Genomic DNA, 21,448 nt, shown 5'->3' with positions numbered 1-21,448 from the left:
TGAATGTTAAAGGGATATTTATATTTAGAGCTGAGTTTATTTGCTAAGCTTTTCAGGAGTGTTGCAGGCCATCAGAATGTTTATTGTTTATCCTGGAACCTCCTGAAGATTTTTAAGGAGTGAATGACTAAATTCAAACTGACATTGAAGACCATTGGAGCAACTCACTGTAGTTACTATTCTCATTATCAGTGACCACAAAGTAGACTATGGTGACTAGACTATAGTGACCATGTAGCCATGATTTACAGGAAGTCTTAAAAACATGTAAACACTGATTACCTTTTCTACAGAATTCTTTTTTGATATGAATTTTTTTTTAAATCCCTCCATAGTTATTATATAGTAAACCCAAAGGAGATTAGGAAAAACCAACAATTTGGTGATCCATATCTTACAGCAAAATAAAAGACCTAAATAGAATTGTTTCCTGTCCTTGTTGTTACCTTGTTATTCAGTTAATAGACTTATTCAGTATCTCCAGTAGATTAAAACAAAATAATTTTTAAAATGAAGTAAGTAAAAGAATATTACATTTAAAATGTATTTTCTACGAAGTTGAATCTTGCTTTTTTATGCAATTCAGCCATCTCTGCCTTTTAACTAAAGTGGTTAGTCCATTTTTATTTAATGTGATTATTGATATAGTTGGATTTAAATCTGTCGGGGTTTTTTTGTTTTCTCTTTGTCCCACCTCTTGCCTTTTTTGTTGGATTTAATTGAATGCTTTAATCCATTTTATCTCCTTATTTGGGATTGGTTTCAATTGATTGACTTTGCATTATGTGTGCTAATTTTATGCTACTTTGTATGCCTGGCTGGTGGTTTTTTATTGGATGCCAGATATGTGAATTTTACCTTGTCAATTTTCCTATAAGTATTCTTGAGCTTTGTCCTGGGAATGGTTAGGTTACTTGGGAGCAGTTTTACACTGCAGCCTATAAATTCTTCCTAGGCAGTAGTCTGGGGTAGGCACAGAAGTTACCTCAAGTGTTTCCCAACTCTGGGATGACTCTCCTTCACTGCCCTTGTCCAGTCCCTGGAGTGCCTTTGTTTCATGTATTTTGATTCAGGCAGAGGATAAATCTGGTTCCTGTTACTGAATCTTGACCTGAAGTAGAAGTCTTTTGCTAATTAGCTTTTGTGTGTGTGAATAAACTTTTTATTGAAGTATCATATGTAGGGATATATGAAAAAATATACAACTAGATGAATTTTCAAAAACTGAGCACACTTTTATAGCTATTATGCAGATCAGTCAAGAAACAGAACATTACCTGCAGCACACCAGAGGTTCCCCTACGCTCCCTTACACATCACTCTCCACCCCTTCAAAGGAAACTGCTATCCTGACTTCTAACAACCCAGTGAATTGCTGTTTTATTTCTGCTGTCTCCCTATTACTCTTCTGTCAGTGAGATTGTTTTTCATTGAAGAATTTGGTCTTCATCTTAAACAACTAGCTTGTAATTTGGTCTTGTATTTATTTTTAATAGATAAATGATCCAGCACTGAGACACACAGGCCTCTACTGCAACCAGCTCTCATCCACTGACCTTCTCAAAACAGAAGCAGATGGAACCCAGGTCAGTAAGAAAATTCTAAGCCCAGAGCTATCAAATGTATTCTAGGTACACAGAAAACTTTGTGTAGCATCGTGGTTAAAAGCCTGACCTTGGGAGTCGGACCTGGATGTGAGTTCTGGATCTACTCTTCTTAGCTGTATCATCCTGGGCTTGTCGGGAATTCTCCTGAGGTCCTGTCTCACCAACAGAACTAGCAAGACACCTGCTTATAGGATGTTGAAATTGTTAAATGAAATGGACTTCCAGAAGCTTTAATTCACTGTTTAGATGGGATAAAAGGATCACAAATGGTGGCTGCTAATTGTTATTTTTGAAGTAAACAGTGTTAAAACTCAGATATAATCAAAATAACTCAAAAGATCTCAGTAAATTCAGACTAAATAAAGTTCTTTCTATATACTCTGCCTTCTTTTAGAAGTTTGTTTAAAGATAATACAACTAGGTAGCCATTTTCCTATAGTAACCCAAATTTAGAAGCTTTGGAGGTTTTAATTCACTTCAGTAAGTTTGGTTTAGTCTTTAATCCCCTTAATACAGGAATTATGCTAAGGTGGAGATACAAAGAAATGAGACATATTTGCCCTTTAGGTGAACTGTGGGGAGATGCGAGTAAAGGAAGTTTCATTTGTGAAGTGCTTAGGATTTGCCAGGCACTATGCTAGGCACTATTTGCTTTATCTCATGTAAGCCTCACTATAACCCTATGAAGGAGGCAGTATTCCTTTTTTCACAGATGAAGAAACAAAACCCAAGGAGATTTAACTACATGCATAATTCACCAAGCTAGAAAGTGGCAGAGCTGATGTTCAAACCTTGGTCTTTCTAATAGCAAAGTCTGTGTTCTTTCTACCATACCACTTAGGTCTTGTTGAAAGATAAAACATATAGGCATATGCACATAAATTGTCATATAATTAAAGAAGGCAAACTCAAATTTATGTTACAAGTAACAAGAGCCATAACATTAAAAGAAATAGAAAATTGCTGAGACAGAAGAGCATTTACACTTTACATTTAGGAGATGGGACTGAACTGGGCCTTGAAGGACAGCAAGGCAAAGTGGAGGAGAAAGTTATCATGGCTGTTGGAGTCCGGGCAAGGGGGTGAACTTGAAAGTCTAGGGGATTGGAAGTAGAGAGTACAGAGACAGGGAAACAGTAGTATCCTACCATAGTCCTGGGAAACCAAATCCACTGAAGGGAAAGGGTTTGTAATAAGAATTCATAGGAATTAAAATTGGTAAAGTAGTTTGGGACAAATACCCAGCAACCTTCAATGTTAAACTAAGGATTTGGATTCAGTCCTGCAGACAAAGTAAACAGTGAAGCGAAACAGTGATGAAAGTGCCATCTTGGGGCAGTAGAGGGGAAAGGGGGAGCCCTGGGCAGCCAGCTCCACAGGAGAAAGACCAGTTAGGAGGCTGTATTGATAGCCAGAGCATCAGGAGACAGGATCTGAGCCTCTGGGGGAGAAGAGGGGTTTCGTAATGGGGGATATGAAGTCTTCACTCACTGCATTCTCCGAAGTCTCACACCTATGCTGACATATACCAGGCAGCTTGACAAATTAGTTGAAACAACCCAAGTTTAAGGTTCCAGAGACCTGGGACGGTATTTGAATTGAAGTCAGAACTCTGCTAGAAATCTCAAAAAGTTGGGACTCAGCTCTCACACCATCTCCTCACCTGGCAAATCCGAGCTTCACTTGCATCTTCCTTTGCCTGTCTGTGAAGGTTTAGCAATACCCAAAGTCCTTTGAGGTCTGGTCTAAGGAAGCCTGTTTTTAAGTAATAGTTCAAAATGGTTGAAATGTGTACTTTTTGGGGTTTGGTTTCATCTTTTTTATTTTTTAAATTTCCAAATAGAGTAACTTAAAAAAAGCATTCTTCTTAAAGAAGCAGAATTTTCTCTCTAGTTTGTTTGATCATGCCTTTATCAAGAATGTTTTTAAGTGTTTGGAGACAGAAACACCTTATGCTCTGCCCCAGTATTTCTTATGATCAGCCATATAAACATGAAATTTTGTGTTATTTAATTTTAAAAACCTCAGTGCCTAAAAGCACTGTAGTTTGTGCTCATGTTAAGTTTCAGTGGCAGAATCTTCTTTGTCTTGTAGTCGACCATGAACTCTGTTGGCTCCAGTGTTTCTCAGTTTGCCAAACAGAAGCAGAGGAGTGAATTAGACAAGATGTTTAGACAGCTGTTCAGAAAAGGAGAAGGAAAAGAACAAGGAAAGGAGGCCTCGGGGAGGATTGGGGGCCAGCGGTCTGTAGAGAGCAGGGGTGGGGAGGAGGCAAGACGAGAGAGAAGAGAGCACAGAGATGAGAGAAGCAGGCAGAGGTCTAATCGGGGGGTCGTTGACAAGGGGACAGAGGAAGGCCAGGAGTAGCACTCTGGAAGGAGAAGATTAGGAATGAAAAGTTGGGGAGAACAAAGGTGAGAGGGAGGGCACGGAGGTAGCGAGAGAATGGATTCAGAGAATTGGTGTATGTTAGATTTAAGAGAAAGAGCCCCAAGGAGAAGGAAAAAAAAATAGGAGCATCTGTGGGCAAGAAGCAAAATTTGGGAAATGGGGAGAAAAGAAGAATGAGAGAAATGCTGATTTAAGTAGAGGTTTAATCCATCAGGCACTGAGAACGTTCAGCTCAGGGTGTGGGCCTTCCCTGAAGGGTGGGGTGGACGCATAGGTGGGTCGAGAGGAGGCAACGCTGGCGCCAGACTTAGCAGTGCGATGGTTGGGACACTTGACATTTGGCCAGTGAAGGTTGATGGAAAACAACTTTTATTCAATCAAGATAGAGTTTTCAGAAAAGCTGAGTGTGATTGGTATGAACTAGTGATGAATAAGCAAAAAAATGGAACAGTTATCTAAAATACTTCATGATTCTGTTAAACATGAGACACAAGTTTGCCAAATGCTTGAGACGCTGTTAGATGTAGAGGACATCTCCATTCTTGGTCTGGAACATTCACAAGTGGGCCATTGGCCTTAATCACTTCTACAGATGGCTTTGTAATAAGGCTGGTAGGTAGAAACTAACTTCTGGCTTTGTTTTCCCAGTAGAAAAATGCTAGAACTATGCAACTTTAGACATTTTTAAGGAATATGTGTACTATTACTGAACATAGTTAAAGGGAAAATTCACACTGTTCACAGCTGTAAGTTTACTGTTATTTTTAGCTCATGTGTTTAAATGGATTGTCTATCAGGAAAAAGAAGATAAACATAAAATTGTTCCAATATTTTGCTGTAATTCTCAAGGCAATATGTAAAGGAGCTATATGTAATAGTGTATTTAGATACTACACAAATCTTCTGGACATTAACTTTAGTAATGCTAATGTCCTATTACTGAGTTGTGGTGGATTTTATTTTGCTAATACTGGGTTAAAGCCCTTAATTTTCTATCATAAAAATTTTTTTATCTTGCTAAAGTCATCCATAGAATGCTTTTATAGCCAGTTTTACAAATAATATATGTAGATTTTTAAACCCACCACTGGATACCCAGACTCTGAAACTGGGCTTTTCCCAATCTTGGCAACACTAGCAATGATGCTCACTTTCAGTATTGATGGCAACCCCATAGGAGGCTTGACCATTCCGATTTTGATTTTATTTTTAAAGTGTGAACTTTCCAGAACCCTGAGCAAAATGAGTGCAGCGATTTTCTTTTTGTAGGACAAGAAGACAGAAGAGTTCTTCTCTGTGGTGACTACAGACTAGAGGAATGCTCTAGTGAGTTTCCACTTCAAGTAGTACCCACTCATAAGCCGGGGGGGCAGACCCTTCTGTCTAAACACATCTTTTATTTGTGTTCCAGCAGGTGCAACAGGTTCAGGTGTTTGCTGACGTCCAGTGTACAGTGAATCTGGTAGGCGGGGACCCTTACCTGAACCAGCCTGGTCCACTGGGAACTCAAAAACCCACGGCAGGACCACAGACCCCCCAGGCCCAGCAGAAGAGCCTCCTTCAGCAGCTACTGACTGAATAACCACTTTTAAAGGAATGTGAAATTTAAATAATAGACATACAGAGATATACAAATATATTATATATTTTTCTGAGATTTTTGATATCTCAATCTGCAGCCATTCTTCAGGTCGTAGCATTTGGAGCAAAAAAAAAAAAAATGGAGTTCACTTTTGTTGGGAAATTGAGAGATGTTTTTGTTTCTTTGTAAAGGCCTTGGATATTGAAAAAATAACAAGGTAGAACAGTTGGACAATCTATTTCTTGAGCCAAATTTAATTATTCTTATTTTTGTAATCAGTCATTGGCTTCTTAACTGGATGAAGGCTTCTGGAAGAGAACCAAAAGGACAAGTTCCAAGGGGAGATGAAGCTCCGTCTCTGCTGGCTTGGTCCCGGCCCTGCCAAGGGAGAAGGGCCCTTGGGGCTCTGCCTGTGCCCGTCCACCAAAGGCTGTCACATGTCTCTAAGTCAACAGCCCTCCCCTTCCCGACCCCAGGCCGCTTGTGTGTACAATCAGCTTCTAGCAACTCTGTGTCTGTTGGCTTCAAGAGAATATTTTGCCTCCTCATATGTACCCCTTCTCCTTTTTTTAAAGATGGATTTAAACCAAGATGCCTCCAGGAATGAGGACAAAATGAGTATATTCACAGAGGAATCCAAAAAATACAATTTAGGGGAAAATGCAATAATTTTTGATGAGAGGGTAAAAGACAAGACGCGAGTTATATCAGTTACAGTAGATACAATTTTCTGATTAAATCTGGAAACAAGGCAGCCTGTTCTTTCTGCTTTTATTGTATTAACAGCTGAGGTAGCTAAAGTTATTTAAAATAAAAATTACGATCCAGGTAGCTTATTTTTCCCTTTAAATCTCACTGTAAATATATTTGATTTCTTGTAGAAATTGATTTCCTTTTAATTTTATGGTTTTATTATCATACTCTTGAGTTTTCTAAATTTGTGTGTGAAATATAACATTGGTTGAATTGCAGTTATACTTGGCTAGTAATATTTCATTATCTTAACAACTGTGACTCCATGTATGGATTTACTTTGAGGTTCAAATCAAAATGCCACTGCCAGAAAGAGCTGTTGCGGATGAGCTCGAGCACACTGCCCTCCAGGATCTCTGGGATCATCTGACTTGAGGGCAGTGCAAGGAGTTATCACCCAAAGTGCACAGGCTACTTGTTCAGAGAAAAAGTAGTACACAAAGAAAATCTTCATTTTTTAAGATCAGCTTTGGGAATTTGAATTTTCCTCAGTGCAAATATATATTTCTCTGTCCTGCTCTGAGGCTAATTGGTACCATATTTTCCCCTTGTGTCTTGTCACTCTGCCACGTCTCGTCCCATCCTGACCTCTCAGGCAAGGACCCAGGAAACTGACCTTCTAGTTCTAGAAGTTCCACTGCAAGGCCATGAAAGCTTGGGATTGTGGAATAAGCAAAGGTAGATCCCCATTGCTCATCTTTACCTGCACCTCTGGGCCTGTGAATGATGACAGCATCTGACATTGTGCAGCAGCTACCTCTGCTTCCATGGCAGAGAAGAGGCCGTAGAACTAACAGTGGAAGAGGAGGATGGACTCAGACATCAAGGAAGAAGCCATTTTCCCAGGTCCTCCTTTCTGCATCTCGCCACCCTTAGTTAAAAATAACTCCATTGAACAGCATCTATTCAGAAACTATACCGAGTAAAGGCTGGTGGAAGGGCTCATGTGGGTAGCAACTATGAAACAGAAGTAGAACACTCAGTTACAAACATTATCTCTTTTAGTTTTTCAGAAAATGCATCCCCGATTTCATTCATTCCCAGCTTGAAAGCCCGGCCATACTACACTAGCCCCTACCAAACTGCTTTAGGAGGTCATTTCTGTTTTGTTTGTGGTATTTAAGCGTACAGACTTCAGGAAGTTCACCTTTAACTTCAGCATTCCAGATGAAGTTTCCTGACTCAGTGCTTTTGCATAAGGAACTAGTAAAAAGAAAAAGTGGTAACGAAAATTGGAGATGCTAACATCCTCCCCAACCCCAACTGCACCTTAAAGTATGCATGTCACCTTCAAGGTTTTATAATTGCACTGTTTGTTTTATGTATGTACAGATTAAAATTATTGCTACATTTGAGGAAAATAAAATTGCTTGCTTCTCTGTAATTCCTGTCATTCCACAGGAAGTTCACTTTTCCAGCTACTGAATAGAATTTGTTTAACAACCTCATGGGTTGCCTCTTCATTTACAGGGAAGAAATGAAATCTACATCCTGCAGGAGTTGCCAAAGCCCAAAATGATTAACGAGTAATTAAAGGATTAAGAAAAGCCAGAGATCCTCAAAGTCACCCTAATATGAACCAGAAGTCACCCTAATATGAAGCAGCCCAGTGAAATTTGAGAAAGTCAAAGTGAAATTGTGATAGTGGGACTTAAGGAAACTGACTTTGACCATTTGTCTAATGATTAAGCATTTTGGTCTGCTGTTTCTTGACCCAGGAGATGTGGTCCAGGCAGCACTTCCTAGCCACAGGATACCAAGTCTCGCTCGATCATTGGTTTTTATATATTAACATCTACTATTACTATATAGATTGTAAAGATGTTGAATCTTACTTGAGGAGGCTCCTTCAGTTTGTCAATGCATTTTATAAAAACTGGACCCTGTTTCTTGTTTGTATGTCTTTAAGGCAGCCTAAATCTACCCACACTGGGCTAGGTAAGGAGGTTAAGCAAATGTGATTCTAGAGGACAGAGGAGGGTCTTTATCCTACACACGTTACTGTGCATAAATACGCATAGACTTGGGAGCTGTTGTCTGAAGTTATGCATGTGGGACAACAAAACCTTTTTCCTTCAAGTTGGGATAAGGTAAAAATAATATTTCTCTTACATGAGGCTGAGTGTTGATTTAAATTTATCCTGAATTAAGGTGGGAAGGCCTTTAGAAAAACAATAAAACAATTGAGGGAAAAGTGAGGTTGACAGAGAACCTCAGCTTCTTGATGGTTTTTCCTAAGAAAGGTTCCGAACCTAGAAACTGTCTCCTGGGCCCTGGCAATCAAAGAAAAAGAAAGGACAGTTACCTGTTTTCAAAGGAAGTTGTGCTGATTTCTTTGTTGATATTAACTGCTTTTCCCAGAAGAGCAGCTACACTTGAATAAAGTGAATAATTCAGAGCAAGCTTGACCCTTGCCTGTTCCTATACCTCTGAAAAAGCCTGATAGTTTAATTAAGTCCATAAATTCTTTTTATTGGAGAAAAGTACCAAAGGAAGCATTCCTCCATCCAGAACCTTTTCTGCCACTGCTAAATTAGTTTTCTTTCTATATTTTATTTTCATTGCCATGAGAGCTTTTAACAAGACTGAAGAAACGCAAAGCTCTGGCTCAACACTAAATCTATCCAAGGCACTAAGGACATGGAAGGATCCAGACAGACATGAACCCTGCCCTCCCGGAGTTTATATTCACACGGGGGGATTTACCATCATTGTAATCACAACTGAATTAAGTGGTATAAAGTAGAGTGAGAAGTTATTTGTGAGTGAGACCTCGTCTGGAGAATCAAGGAAGGTTTCCTCGAGGAAGAAATGGCATTTGAGGTGAGATCTGCAGGGTGGTAAGAAAGTAGCTCAGCGAAGAGCAGGTTGGGAATCCCGAGGAACAGCATGTGTGAAGGCCTGGAGACAGGAAGGAACCCCTAGAGAGTTGACTTTTTAAATTGCTAGTTGATAAGTTCTCATAAACATGTTATGGGAATCATGTCAGCTGGTGGACTGAAAGGTAATGTAAGTCAGCCTTTGGCTCCAGGAGGGACGTGAACTAGATTTTGGGATCCTCACTTGGAAATTGTACCAGCCAGTAGCTAAGGTCTCTTCCATAACTAGCCCTATCCAGCCAGAAGTATGGGCTTTTATATCTGTTACACAATAATCTGTTGTAGCTGAGGACAATGTTAAAAACATGATGGAAAATAGATTTGTGCTCGAACAATTTCTAGAGTACTTTTAGGTACATTATCTCATTTAATCCTCTGCAGTCCTTTGAGAAAGTTGTTAAAAAGAGAAAACAAACTGAAAGATTATGACACAAACACTTTATCAGTGGAATTGGAACTTGAAACCAAGTCTTCTAATTGCAAATTCTGGATTCACTCTCCTAGACTATATGATTTAGCCTGTAGACTCTAATCTCAGTGTGTGACCTTAGAAATAACTTCTAAAAACAGGATTTGAAAAGGGGTGAGAGCACCAGGACTGAGAAGAGATGACCTGGCTCCTTCTCTGGAGGCAGGCAGAGCCCACCTTGTGGAGGCCTAACGGGGTGAACTCGGGCATAAGGTCAGCAGGGTGTCCCGCTGCAGTTTTGGGAGAGGCATTCTGTCCTGGCATACAAATACTAAATGAAGAAGGGGGTCCGTAAAACTGCAGTGTTATCCCCTTTAGCTTAAAGAATTTTGGAAAATGGGGGCTCCTTCTGGGGCAGGTATAAAGTGTCTGACGGAGGAGAGGCAGAGTCCTGCAGTCCTAGGATACTTGGTTCCTTGGATCAGATCATGGGAGCATTCAGTTTTCCCTGGCTCTTGGTCCTTCTGAGGAGTATCTTTCTCCTGAGCTAGAGTTCCTCTCTGGTCTAACTGTCTGTGCTTCAGCAGCATGTGTGACCTGTGGAACCAAGCAATGCCCACAGTATCCCTGACGAACCTGAGACACTGGCTTGGGAAAATAAGAATTAAAATGTTAACAGGAATAATTTCTATTCCATTAAGGTTTTCTCCCACTCCAATGCCCAGAGGTCCCAAGGTCCAGGATAAAAACACTTGAGACTAAAGTTTTTTTCTCTATTTTTGGTGAGCTTACAATACAGATGCTGTGATGAGCAGTGTAGAAAGTTCTGAGATACTCTTCCTAAAAATGGCTATTCTGTATCAGCTAAATACTTTTCATTTCTACTCTGTCAGGCAATATGCTAGGCTAATTCTCACTCTTGTGCTAATAATTTCTTAGTTTGTATAGCACTTTCATATACAATATTGTCCTTTGATCTTCAAAATCCTATGAAGCAATTAGAGTAGGTCATAGCCCCCATTTTACAGATGGTGAAACTGATGCTCAGGTTTATGGTCAGGTGGTAGGAAGTGCTGGACCCAAGAGTCAATCCTTGGATTTTGTGATGGAACCTGCCAGTGTTTCCACTGTACAACTATTAAGAGAAAAAAGTACCATTAGCCAGTGACACACAAAGACTGAGGGAGTCCTGATGAGTTACAAGTTGCTCTCTGGAACTTAGGTTCCTTAAAAGCTTGTTGGGGTTTCCATTTTGAAAATACAACTGGGCGCTAATTTTGAGGATGTTAGAACAGATTCTTTTTTTCATTTTAAAATTTGTATGAGGGCAATAGTTCTCAAGCAAGTCCCTGTACTCTCAAAAATTTCCGCTTTTCCCATGAACTTACTACCACTTACATTTATATAGATCTTAAATCCACTCTTATGGCCAAGATCTCTCTCCAGATGCAGTCCTAACTTCCAACTGGTGTACATTGCCACATGGAAAGATCCCACTCCTGACCCCACACCTCAAACTTAAGTCCCAAACCGAATAGCTGACTTCCCCAAAAGTATGTTCTTGTGCCCTTATCTGAACTAATTACATCATCATTCTATCAGTGGCCATTTTCAACTTCCTCCTACTTGTCTCACCAAATTGCAAAAAGGTATCCTTTGTAGTGCTTTATAGCTACCTTCCCCTTTCTAACCCTATTAATCAGATGGAATTCAGGACTTAATTTCTTTCTTTGGGTGATTACAGTAACCACTGCCATGCCTTTTACAGACATTCTTCACACAACCATCAGAGCACTTGTTCTGAACACAATCTTCAGAATCCATTAGTGACTACTGCTTGCCTGTGGTTGATCTGAAATCAGTCTGTCTCATAAACATCATCACTCTACATCCTCTGTGAACAAATGATCTTGCCACCCTGATCTGGTCTTTATCCTTGAATTTCCTATCTATGTTCTCAACTTCCACTGTCATATTCATTCTTTCCTCAGCCTCATTCTTGTTCTTACTCATCCTCAAAGGCTTCGATTTAGATGCCGTTTAGAAGTCTAGGTTTTAGATACCCTTCCAAGGAGCCCCCCCCAGTTCCCACTCAAGTCAGCCCCCTCTTCTCTCCTGCTCTGCTGCAGTGTTTGGGCCTCCATTTGGAAATGGATTGCAGGTACATCTGGTTTTTTTTTTCGACCAAGTTGTAAGCTTCTTAAAGAAGAGGTCCCTGTCTCTCTCTCTTTGTTTTAACCCCCTCAGAGCCTTCCACATAGTGGGCTCTTCACTGCTGATTAAAGAAATAGATTCAGGAGCAGTATTTTTCATAAGGGAAAGGAGCTGATGGACAGACCAGGCATTGAGTTGTCTTCCTAGGTAGGGTCTGGATTATTGAGCTAATGAAAGGTTGAAAAGTGTCCAAGAGTTCAAGACAAGGTCACAATTCTATATTGAAGACTGTTACTTTTTTTCATGAAATGTGAGCCTCCACATACTTGGGAATTTGCGGGATGTTAGCAGTTCCCTTTAATACTTCCATATTTAAGGATTGTTTTATAAAAATCAGTGCACATGTAAGTTACTCAAAAGTAATACATCACACTCTCAAGCTTTATATTGATTATGTATGGTTCTGTTAAATCCTTTTCTCAGAAATTACTTCTCTGAAAATCAGCTGATTGGGATGAATAGTCTTAGTTGAGCAAAAAGACAGATCAGGAGAGACAATCCCAGTTTTCCCTCCCAAAATGAGTACAGATACTCCTCAACTTACAGTGGGGTTATGCCTGGATAAACCCTATAGTAAGTTGGAAATATCTTAAGTCAAAAATGCATTTAATACACCCAACCTACTGAACATCATAGCTTAACCTAGTTTACCTTAAACATGCTCAGAACACTTACATTAGCCTACAGATAGGCAAAATCATCTATCACAAAGCCTGTTTTACTACCAAGTGTTGAGCATCTCATGTAATTTATTGAACTGTACTAAAAGTGTAAAACAAGGATTCTAAGTGTGTACTGTTGTTTACCCTTGTGACTGCGTGGCTGACGGGAGCTGCTGCCCACTGCCACTGCCCAGCGTCAGGAAAGAGGAGAGAGTATCTAACTGCACATCACTAGCCCAGGAAAGATCAAAATTCAAAGTGCGGTTTCTACTAAATGCATATGGCTTTCCCACCAACAGAGTCTAAAAATCTTTTACAATGGTTATATAGAATGCCCTACTCTTTGACCTGTAACATAATGCCACTGAAAGTGATTCAAGATGAAATTAAAAATAAGACGGCTCTCTGAACTTTATATTAGATCAGCCTTTAAAACGAGTACCTCTTGAAGCTGAGTGACTAACCTACTTAGGAAGTAGACAGGTGGGGCAGGTCAATGAACAGACAGACCTTCCTTTAACAGAACAAATGTCCTACCTTGAATTCCTTTCCTCATACCTAAAGAGCCAGCCCTGCTCATTCTGCTTTGATTGTTTTTAAATCTAACATAATTTATCATGCACCTTCCTGTACTAAATTTTAGATTGCATATTTCCTGTTCATTCTCCTTTTCAACTTGAAAACTTTTATAAAATAGGCATTGTGGATAAAATGAGAGTTCCTGTGGCCAGGATTCTCACCTGGCCCTGGTTGACTAGCTCACTGCACACCTGTGGACAATACATGGCTGTTGACTCTATAGAAAGAGCTCCACCCAGTGCTCTGGGTGACATGGTGGCACGGCTGCAAGGCTGCAGGAGAGCACAGCAGAGGCTGGAGTGGTGGCAGCGCCGAGGACAGAGGCCCAGAGGACGGCTGTACAGGACAACTGTGCAGAGGGGCCCAGAGGCAGAGACCGGCTTGCTGCATACAGACTCACTCAGAGTGAACGGGATTTTAGTGACTGATCTGCCACCTGGAAACAAAGTTGGGTATAACCCTTTCACCCCAGGAACATTTTGCTGTCAATTTCTTTGGTGCTACTGAATCCATAGCAAACTTGCCCGGGGCTTAAAACCCATTGGCAAGACAGGTATTAATTTTTTTTAACTAGCTTTCCTTCTTAACATTCTTCTGCTGTTAACAACTGTATTTTAAATGATAATTACTTAGTAAGCTAGACTTTTAAAGTTCAACCAAAATCAACTGGGAAAAAGACTACACATAGAACATACTCTGTTTAAAGATTCATGCACATCTAAGCTTAGGCTTTAAGATTCCATCCTACCTTGAAAGCTTTTTTAAAGCATTTTATTAAGGACATTTTCAAGAGTAGAAAAAAGTGTAACACATGCTTTTAAATCAATCTTTGATACATGATTTTTATAACCCCAAGTAAAGAGATGTCTTCAGTCACTCAATTTCCAGCTCAAAAGTAAGTTGTGGATAGTCTTGGAAATCTTTAGAATTAAGAGTTTATCTTTTAAAATATTGCACATTAGCTATTTGAAAGAATAAGTATTTTTTTAAAGTAATGTCTTGCAGTGGGTTTCATCTCTGGACAAGTTCACTATGGATTCAATGAGACTGAAAAAAATGACAGTGGAACGTTGAGAGGCAAAAGGGTTTATACCCAACTTTATTCCCAAGGTTGCAGGTCAATCACTAGAATCCCATCCACTCAGAGCAAGTCTGCAGGCAGCAGTCTGGTCTCGGCCTCTCTGCCCCTGCAGCCGTCTCAGTCTCTGTCCTCAGAGCTGCCACCACTCCAGCCTCTGCTCTCCAGCACCCTTGCAGCCCTGCAGCCATGCAGCAGCCCAGAGCACTGAACAGTCAGTAACAATCAGTAACAATGTATTGCCCACATGTGTGTAGTGAGCCAGCCCACCAGGGCCAGATGAGAATCCTGACGGTAAGAACCTTCACTTTCTCCACAAATAGTAATAACAATATATATTTTCAGTCAACACATATTAATTTAGCCTAATATTTGCCAGGTACTATTCCAGGCACTGGGACTACATCCAGAAACAAACAAAACTTAGAAGCCTAGCTTTTAGCTGCCCTTTCCAAGAGTTTGGATGAAAATCCCTGCCCTCCTGAAGCTTGCATTCTAATCAAAGTTGATTGACAAATGAACAAAATATGTGGTGTGTCAGATCATAAGTGCTGCGAAGAACAATTAAGTAGGAAAGAGATCCAGTACTACTGCAGGGAAGTGGTTGCCGTTTAAACAGGTAACAAAGAACAGGTCTTCAGAGAAGGTAACTTTTTTTTTCCTGCAAAAAACTGTTTCCAAGAATTAGGAGAAGTGCAAGTTGCAGCACTCCAAAATCTTGTGACTACAGACTATCTACTGTTAAAAGAACATATGGGATGTGAACAGTTCCCAGGAATGGGTTGTTTTAATTTGTCTGTTTTTTCTCAAACTATTCAAGTTCAATTAGACAATATCCATCATATCATAGATAAGTTTTCACAAATGCCTAGGGTGCCTAACTGGTTTTCTTGGTTTCACTGGAGATGGCTGGTAATTGTAGGTCTGCTTTGGTTAGGTAACTGTATTCCTATTATGTTAATGTGTGCGCGCAATTTAATTAGTAGTTTAAAACCTATACATGCTGAAGTTACTCTACAAGAAGATATGTCAAAGAAATAATCAATCTTCCCAGGTTTTCTTCCGCCTGTTACTTCTATAGATTTTCTTCTTCCTTCCTAATTACAACCCTTAAATAGAAATCGTGCCTCATATCAAATTTACCGAGTATCATAATTCTTCCAAGTGGTAAAGACACCTCAAGACAAATGCTGGGCATAGAAGCCACAGGGCATAAATATGCAAAGAAGTAAAAAGCTAACCTTTTCAAACAGTAAGGCTTCTCTCTCACTTACCAACTTTACATTTCCTTGTATGGCCCCGGAAGATGACTGGTTAGCCAGAGACGGGTAAGATTCCTCAAGGGAGGAACAACCTAAGACAGGCACAGTCGCAGGGGGGCCATCAGGTGAGAAATTGGGGATCAACAGAGGTGAGGTTTAGAACCTCCCCCCTCATGTTCTGAGAGAAATCTTCTGCATACATGGATGCTTTATTGCCCTGGTCTAGCTTGGATTAACACATAGTCTGCAGGCACACACCTGATCATCTACATTTGCTCTCTTACAACACTAAACTATGTTTTCTACCTTTATCTTGTATCTACCTACCACTTCAGCATTTTATTAAAAATAATAATAATAAAGAGAGAAATGTGGTATCCACATATAAATCAAGTATAAAAATCAAATGAGTATTCATATTTGACCTGATTGTTTATAGTTTATAATGCATGAGCAAAACCGAAAGTTTCTGTGATGACTGCCCTAGTACTGTTCACCATGTAAGAACTTATTCACTATGTAAGAACTTGTTCACCGTGTAAGAACTTGTTCATTATGCTTCAGAAGATCGGAGACTGATGAGAATTAGGCTTGGGGTGGATTAATGATTGTGCATTGAGTCCCTATACAGAATTTTATTGTTGTTAACAACCATTTGATCAATAAATATGAGAGATGCCCTCTCAAAAAAAAAAAAGCATTAGTTTTTTTAGAGATTTCATTAGAATTAGGTAAAGTAAACAGATATTTGAAATCCATGAAATCTTATTCAGTGCACATTTATTCTGCTACATTAGTTCATATGTGAAAAGTGAAGAACATAAATTAATAGAAGTGTAAATATAGTATTTTCTCATTAGTTTGTTGTGAAATTATACAGTAGCCTAACAAAAATGGTCAAGATATATGTAAATAAGAGTTGTGGAACATCTAAATAAATTGTGGGTACATAAGGGAAAAAAAAACTGTTTCCAATTGGTCCATGGCTTAGGGGAGGGCTCCAGAGTGGTTAAAAGGCTGCTTAGTGGCTGCAGGGAGAGGCTCAGGCAGAAGCCCTGGCACCAGGGGGATGCCAGAGGGGCCCCTCTATGGCCGCCTGGCTCCAGAGGCTCCTAGTCGGGCTTGAGGGTGAGCCTTTCCAAGAGATACTCACCCGCTCCAGCCTGGGAGCCAGCCAGCTGGCAGAGGTTGGTCAGGTGGTAGCCCATCTTCTTGAAGGATTTCACCTCCTCTTCTAGGACGTGGTTCTCCAGGAAGTCACAGAGGTGGGGGTCTGAGTGCTCGCAACCCCGGGCCTGCAGATCCAGAAGGGCCTTGTTCAGGTTCTTCTCCAGAACCGTGGCGTCCAGGGTTTTACCCCACTCATCTTGGGACCACTTCTGCAAGTCCTGGAAGAGGGCGCGGCCGTTGCGCTGGTTTTGCATCTTCAAGAGAAGCTCCACACCCTCGCTCTTCTCCTCCGCCAACTCGCAGAAGTGGCCCCTGCTCTTCAGAGCCACATCGCTGCGGAAGAGAGAAGCCCAGAGAGCGGTAGGTGTAGGAGGCCCGCAGATAAAGTTTGACCAGCCGGTTGATGCTGGCCTCCACTTGCGCAGAATAGTTCTGATGAATCTGGGAGCTCCTGGTTGACAGGCAATAAGGAGCTAAGCTCAAAACAGTTTTGGATGGTCCCCGTGACAGAGGCTGACTGAGAAGATGGTCCGAAGGTGGCGACTGGAAGAAGTTGGAGGACAGTCGGAGACTGGTAGAAGGGTTGTCCCTGGGTCTCTTGCGTCCAGGAGTGATGGGAATATGGAGAGAGCTTTCTAAGAGACACAAAAGTCTTGAGGCTGGAGCAGAAAAAAAGAATCAGGAGAATAGTAGGAGAGGAAGTCAAGGAGGGAATATAGGGCCTTACGGACTAATATAAGAACTTTGGTTTTTAGTCTGAGCTGGGGAGTCATTAGAGTATTTTAAGCAGGGGAGTGACATTCTTATTTGGGCTTTGGAAGGATCGCTCAGGGTTTTGTGTTGAACGGTTACAGAGAAGGCAAATTCAGAAGCAAGTAGACTTGTAGGAGGCTACTGCAATAGTCCAGGCAATACATGATGACTTGGACCAGGACCATAGCAATGGAAACTGTGAGAAGTTGTCAGATTCTGGATGTATTTTGAAAGTAGAGACACCACTATTTGCCAACATATCAGATGTGGTGTGTGAGAAAAGAATAAAAAAGTAACTCCAAGGTTTGAATCACAGCGTTGTATAATTGAAACCAATATAATATTCTTCTATATCAACTATGCTTCAATTTAAAAACAGTAATACATAAATAAACAAAGTATCTCCAAGGTTTTTTCCTGAGCAACTGGAAGGATGGAATTCCCATTAATAAAGTTAAGGGGAAAAGATGTAGGTTTAATTCATTTTCTGTCATGATAAGTTTGAGATTCCTGTTGGATATACAAGAGGAAACAATGTCAAATCAGCAATTGGATATATATGGGTTAGAAATTTAGGGGAGTGGTTGGAGCTAAAGATACAAATTTGGAAGTCAGGAACATATACTTGTTTTTTAAAGTCATGAGACTGAAAGATGATGGAATCTTAACTAGGTCATCTCGCTCATGTTAAATAACTATGTCAAAGTATATTTTACTCTAGGAACAAAGATGGTTCAATATTTGAAGTCTTGCAATGCAGTTCACTACAGTAACAATGGAGGAAAACTATATGATCATCTTAGTAGATGCAGAAAAGGTATTTAATTTTAAAAAATACCCATATATGAATTCTTTTTTGATTTAGCAAACCAGTGGCAGACCAGAGCTTCCTTAATCTGATACAGAGTATTTGCTGAAACTCTCAACAAATAACATTCCTAACAGTGAAGGTCTAAAAACATCCCCATTACAGTAAACACTACTTTGAAAGAGACTAAATTGTCTATGGTGATGACAGGTATATAGTGCTTTTTTATAGGGTATTGTTTTAAATTATCCCTTAAATTTTAATTGATTGTTTAAATGATTCCTGTTAGGAATTATTCACAGGTGAGGAGGAAACAAAGGCAAAAATGAGTAGCCATTAATAACAGAGTTCAGTCTCTTTTTTTAATAATAATAAATCATTGATACACAACCTTATGTCAATCTCTCTAATCTTAATCTCAACACCTCTGGGATTGTCACCAGCCTGACTCTTTCCATTTGTACCATAAGGGAGTAAAATATTTCCCATGGCTCGATTTTCATTTTGCAGTCACATCATCGCAGTCCTGTGCCTTGATTATTTCAAACTGTCTCCTTTCTGATGTCTCAGCCTTCTTCCCTATTCCCAGCAAATACTTTTTGTACGTGTGGCCACATCAGTCTTTCTCTGGGATCATCAGTACTTCAAAAGCCCTTCCATCTTCTTATGCTGGGGAGGGGTGGAAAGCTTTATCCCCACTTCTTCCTTTACTGAGTGGTCATAATGCCCCTAGTCTGTTGCTCCCCCTTTACTCTTCCTCCTGCAGGTTGAATGAATGACCTCATTGGTGGGCGGTTGCCTTCCAGTCCATGTTTCTCAAGTGGGTGGAACTAACTGAGAAAAGTTTAATAGACTGAATGTGGGGGATTTGTTTTTATCTCTACTTCTCCACATAACCAGTACGAAGGAGAAACTTTGGCATCTGCTCTGTATATTCACACTTTCCCCTAGAACAGGAAATTAGGCCCATTTAGGCATCACTTTGATCTTCTAACCCTTTGATTATAAAAGTGATATTTTTGTTTCTCCATCTGCTTTTTATCGTATTTCTTAAGAACCTGGGTCCAGAATTTGGGTGTGACTTATTTGGCTCTTACAAGACCCCCATAGCTGAAAACACAGCCTTAGGCCAGCGTTCAAAACCTGCCATACCTGGGTCTTAAAGTAGAGAAAGGGAAGCTGGGGCCGTGCTAAACTTAATGTCAGCAGACAGCTAACACTTGTGACGCAATCGTAGCCAAGGACAGTGGTTCTCAGCCATTTTGCCACACTAACACCTTCCCATCAGTAACAGTGGTTCACTAGTGCCAAAATTCTCAACGAGGGTGCAGTCACACTCCAAGGATGGCATCTCAACTGTGGGGAAACTGTATGTAGATTAGCAATGAAACATGATTTTAAATCCTTCTAGGGGAGCCCTCTGCATTCTGCCAGCGCCATGAGAACCAATGACCTAGGTGCTGATCCTCAGCTACAAGTTCAGAAACTCAATTTTGGCAGCTCTGCCAGTGATAATTGAGCCCTGGGGTTCTGACTCACACAACTCACAGTCACAGGAGGCTGATTTATAACTAGAATGTCAATTAGCCAATTTAAAATGGAAGATACAGTTTCCCAGCGCTTGAACTACTCATGACCCCTTTTCAAACCACTCTCTGGTAACGATGGCTGAAAACCAAATTTGAAACCTGCTATAGGAGATTAGGACAAAACTGGGCTGACAAAATACCTGGTTTTCAATGCCAGTCCTGCCCCTGACTTTGATCTTTGGCAAGTCAAAGCTTTTTCTGAATTTGTAAACTCGAGAATCTGCCTGCATCACAAAATTCTCATGATTGATTAGCACATATGGAAGCACAGTGTTCATTGTAAAATGTTTTTCACATATAAGAAACTTACCAAAGCATAGGTTACATGCACAGATGTGTCACCCATTCCAGGGTTTGCAGCACCATCTTTGCTTTATGGTAGACGAGAGCGCATTTTTGTAACTTGCTATGCAAGGCCAGATAGTTTACTTGGTGCTGGAATCTTGCTCTCCTTCTTGTGAGCCCATCATATGCTATCATAATGTGTTTATTCTAGAACACCACACCTATGGTTTCCCTTTTAGGTTGGCTGCTTCCTGGGGCGGGGCTGCTTCTAGATAGCACCAATTTCTAATAAAGTAGGTGTGGGGAAGGGCCTGGAATTTGCATATCCAGCAAGTACCCAAGTGATGCTGATTTGGGACCACACTTTGAAAACAGCTGATCTAGTCCAAATGACAATGGTCTTAGCTGATGAGAAGCTCCCTGCTATTGTCGTGCTCTCACTCAGGATCAGCACATGACTACCTGAACTTTTCCCTCTGGGGTAGTTTCTGCTATCTGTGCTCAGATCTCAGTTTTGGGGATCTGCCTGAGTTGTTCTCTCTCAGCTATGTAGACTCATTGCTCTCTGGTTTTATCACGGTGTCTTACAGCAGAATTCAGAACTTCAAAAAATGTTTTAGAAGAGGCAGTGTCACTTGGAAACATTTTCCAAATTGTCTTGAAATAACAGGGAATAATGATTCTTGGTTGGCCTCACTCCCTAGGAAAATGAGAATTAGAGGACTAGCTTGGTTGACTGAAAGCTCTTTGAAGGCTGTGTCCTATAGTATCTTTTTTTATAGCACCAAGTGCCCAGGCACTGTTCTAAGGCATTTGTACCTACTAACACATTCAATCCACATAACATTCCTGCAAATTCCTATTCTACAGATGAAGGAACTGGGTCTCAGGGAAGATGAGTGACTTGTTCCAGTTCACATGGCTTGAATGTATGAGATTCAGGATGTGGACTCAAGACCATTTGGCATCAGCGTCTGGGCTCTTAACCACTATGTTATGCTGTATAATACAGTGCTTAGTACATTCCTTCAGCAGCTATGGTCAACATCAACTTTCTTTGCTTACGTTATGTCCATACCTTTTCTCACTCCCTTTCCCTCAGTCATGAAAATTTTCTCTTCCTGTTCAAGGCCAGTCCTTTCCTATGCCCTTGATCTCATCTCTTCTGATTTTTTTCTGAACTTTTTACCAGTTATTCAATTTTTAAAAATTTTGTTCTCTCTTCTCATTACCCTCCCTCTCTTCACCCATCAACTTGCTCAAGCATCTAAGAAAATTCCCCCTATGGGACCCAGCATTCACCTTTCCAGCCCCCATTCAATCATTACCTTCTTCCATTCAAGCTTCTAGAAAGAATAGTCCCTACTTCTTACCTCCCCTCCCATTCTTGTCTCAATTCCAGTCTGATTCTCACCCTCCTGTGCTAC

The 21,448-nt window shown here is 40.5% G+C and overlaps 1 protein-coding gene and 1 pseudogene across 8 annotated transcripts in view; one reads left to right on the top strand and one right to left on the bottom strand.

The window, feature by feature from the left end:
• Positions 1–7,781, top strand: part of NCOA1 (nuclear receptor coactivator 1) — a 259,770-nt gene extending 251,989 nt beyond the window's left edge. For 5 of the 8 annotated variants that reach the window (XM_036881618.2, XM_036881617.2, XM_036881619.2 and 2 more), the window contains 2 exons: positions 1,497–1,586; positions 5,410–7,781. In XM_036881618.2, the coding sequence (XP_036737513.1) occupies positions 1,497–1,586; positions 5,410–5,580 (261 nt within the window). In that variant the 3' untranslated portion in view covers positions 5,581–7,781. Of the gene's footprint in view, positions 1–1,496; positions 1,587–5,267; positions 5,325–5,409 lie in introns of all 8 variants that reach the window. The other 3 variants (XM_057497398.1, XM_057497399.1, XM_057497397.1) reach the window with 3 other exon arrangements.
• Positions 7,782–16,382: 8,601 nt separating this feature from the next.
• Positions 16,383–18,636, bottom strand: LOC118910490 (ferritin light chain-like; annotated as a pseudogene).
• Between the last annotated feature and the right edge of the window lie 2,812 nt (positions 18,637–21,448).

This window comes from Manis pentadactyla, chromosome 2, assembly GCF_030020395.1.
Source record: "Manis pentadactyla isolate mManPen7 chromosome 2, mManPen7.hap1, whole genome shotgun sequence".
Taxonomy (NCBI): Eukaryota; Metazoa; Chordata; class Mammalia; order Pholidota; family Manidae; genus Manis; species Manis pentadactyla.
The sequence above is the reverse complement of the archived record's forward strand: the minus strand, read 5'-3'. Positions and strand labels throughout refer to the sequence as shown.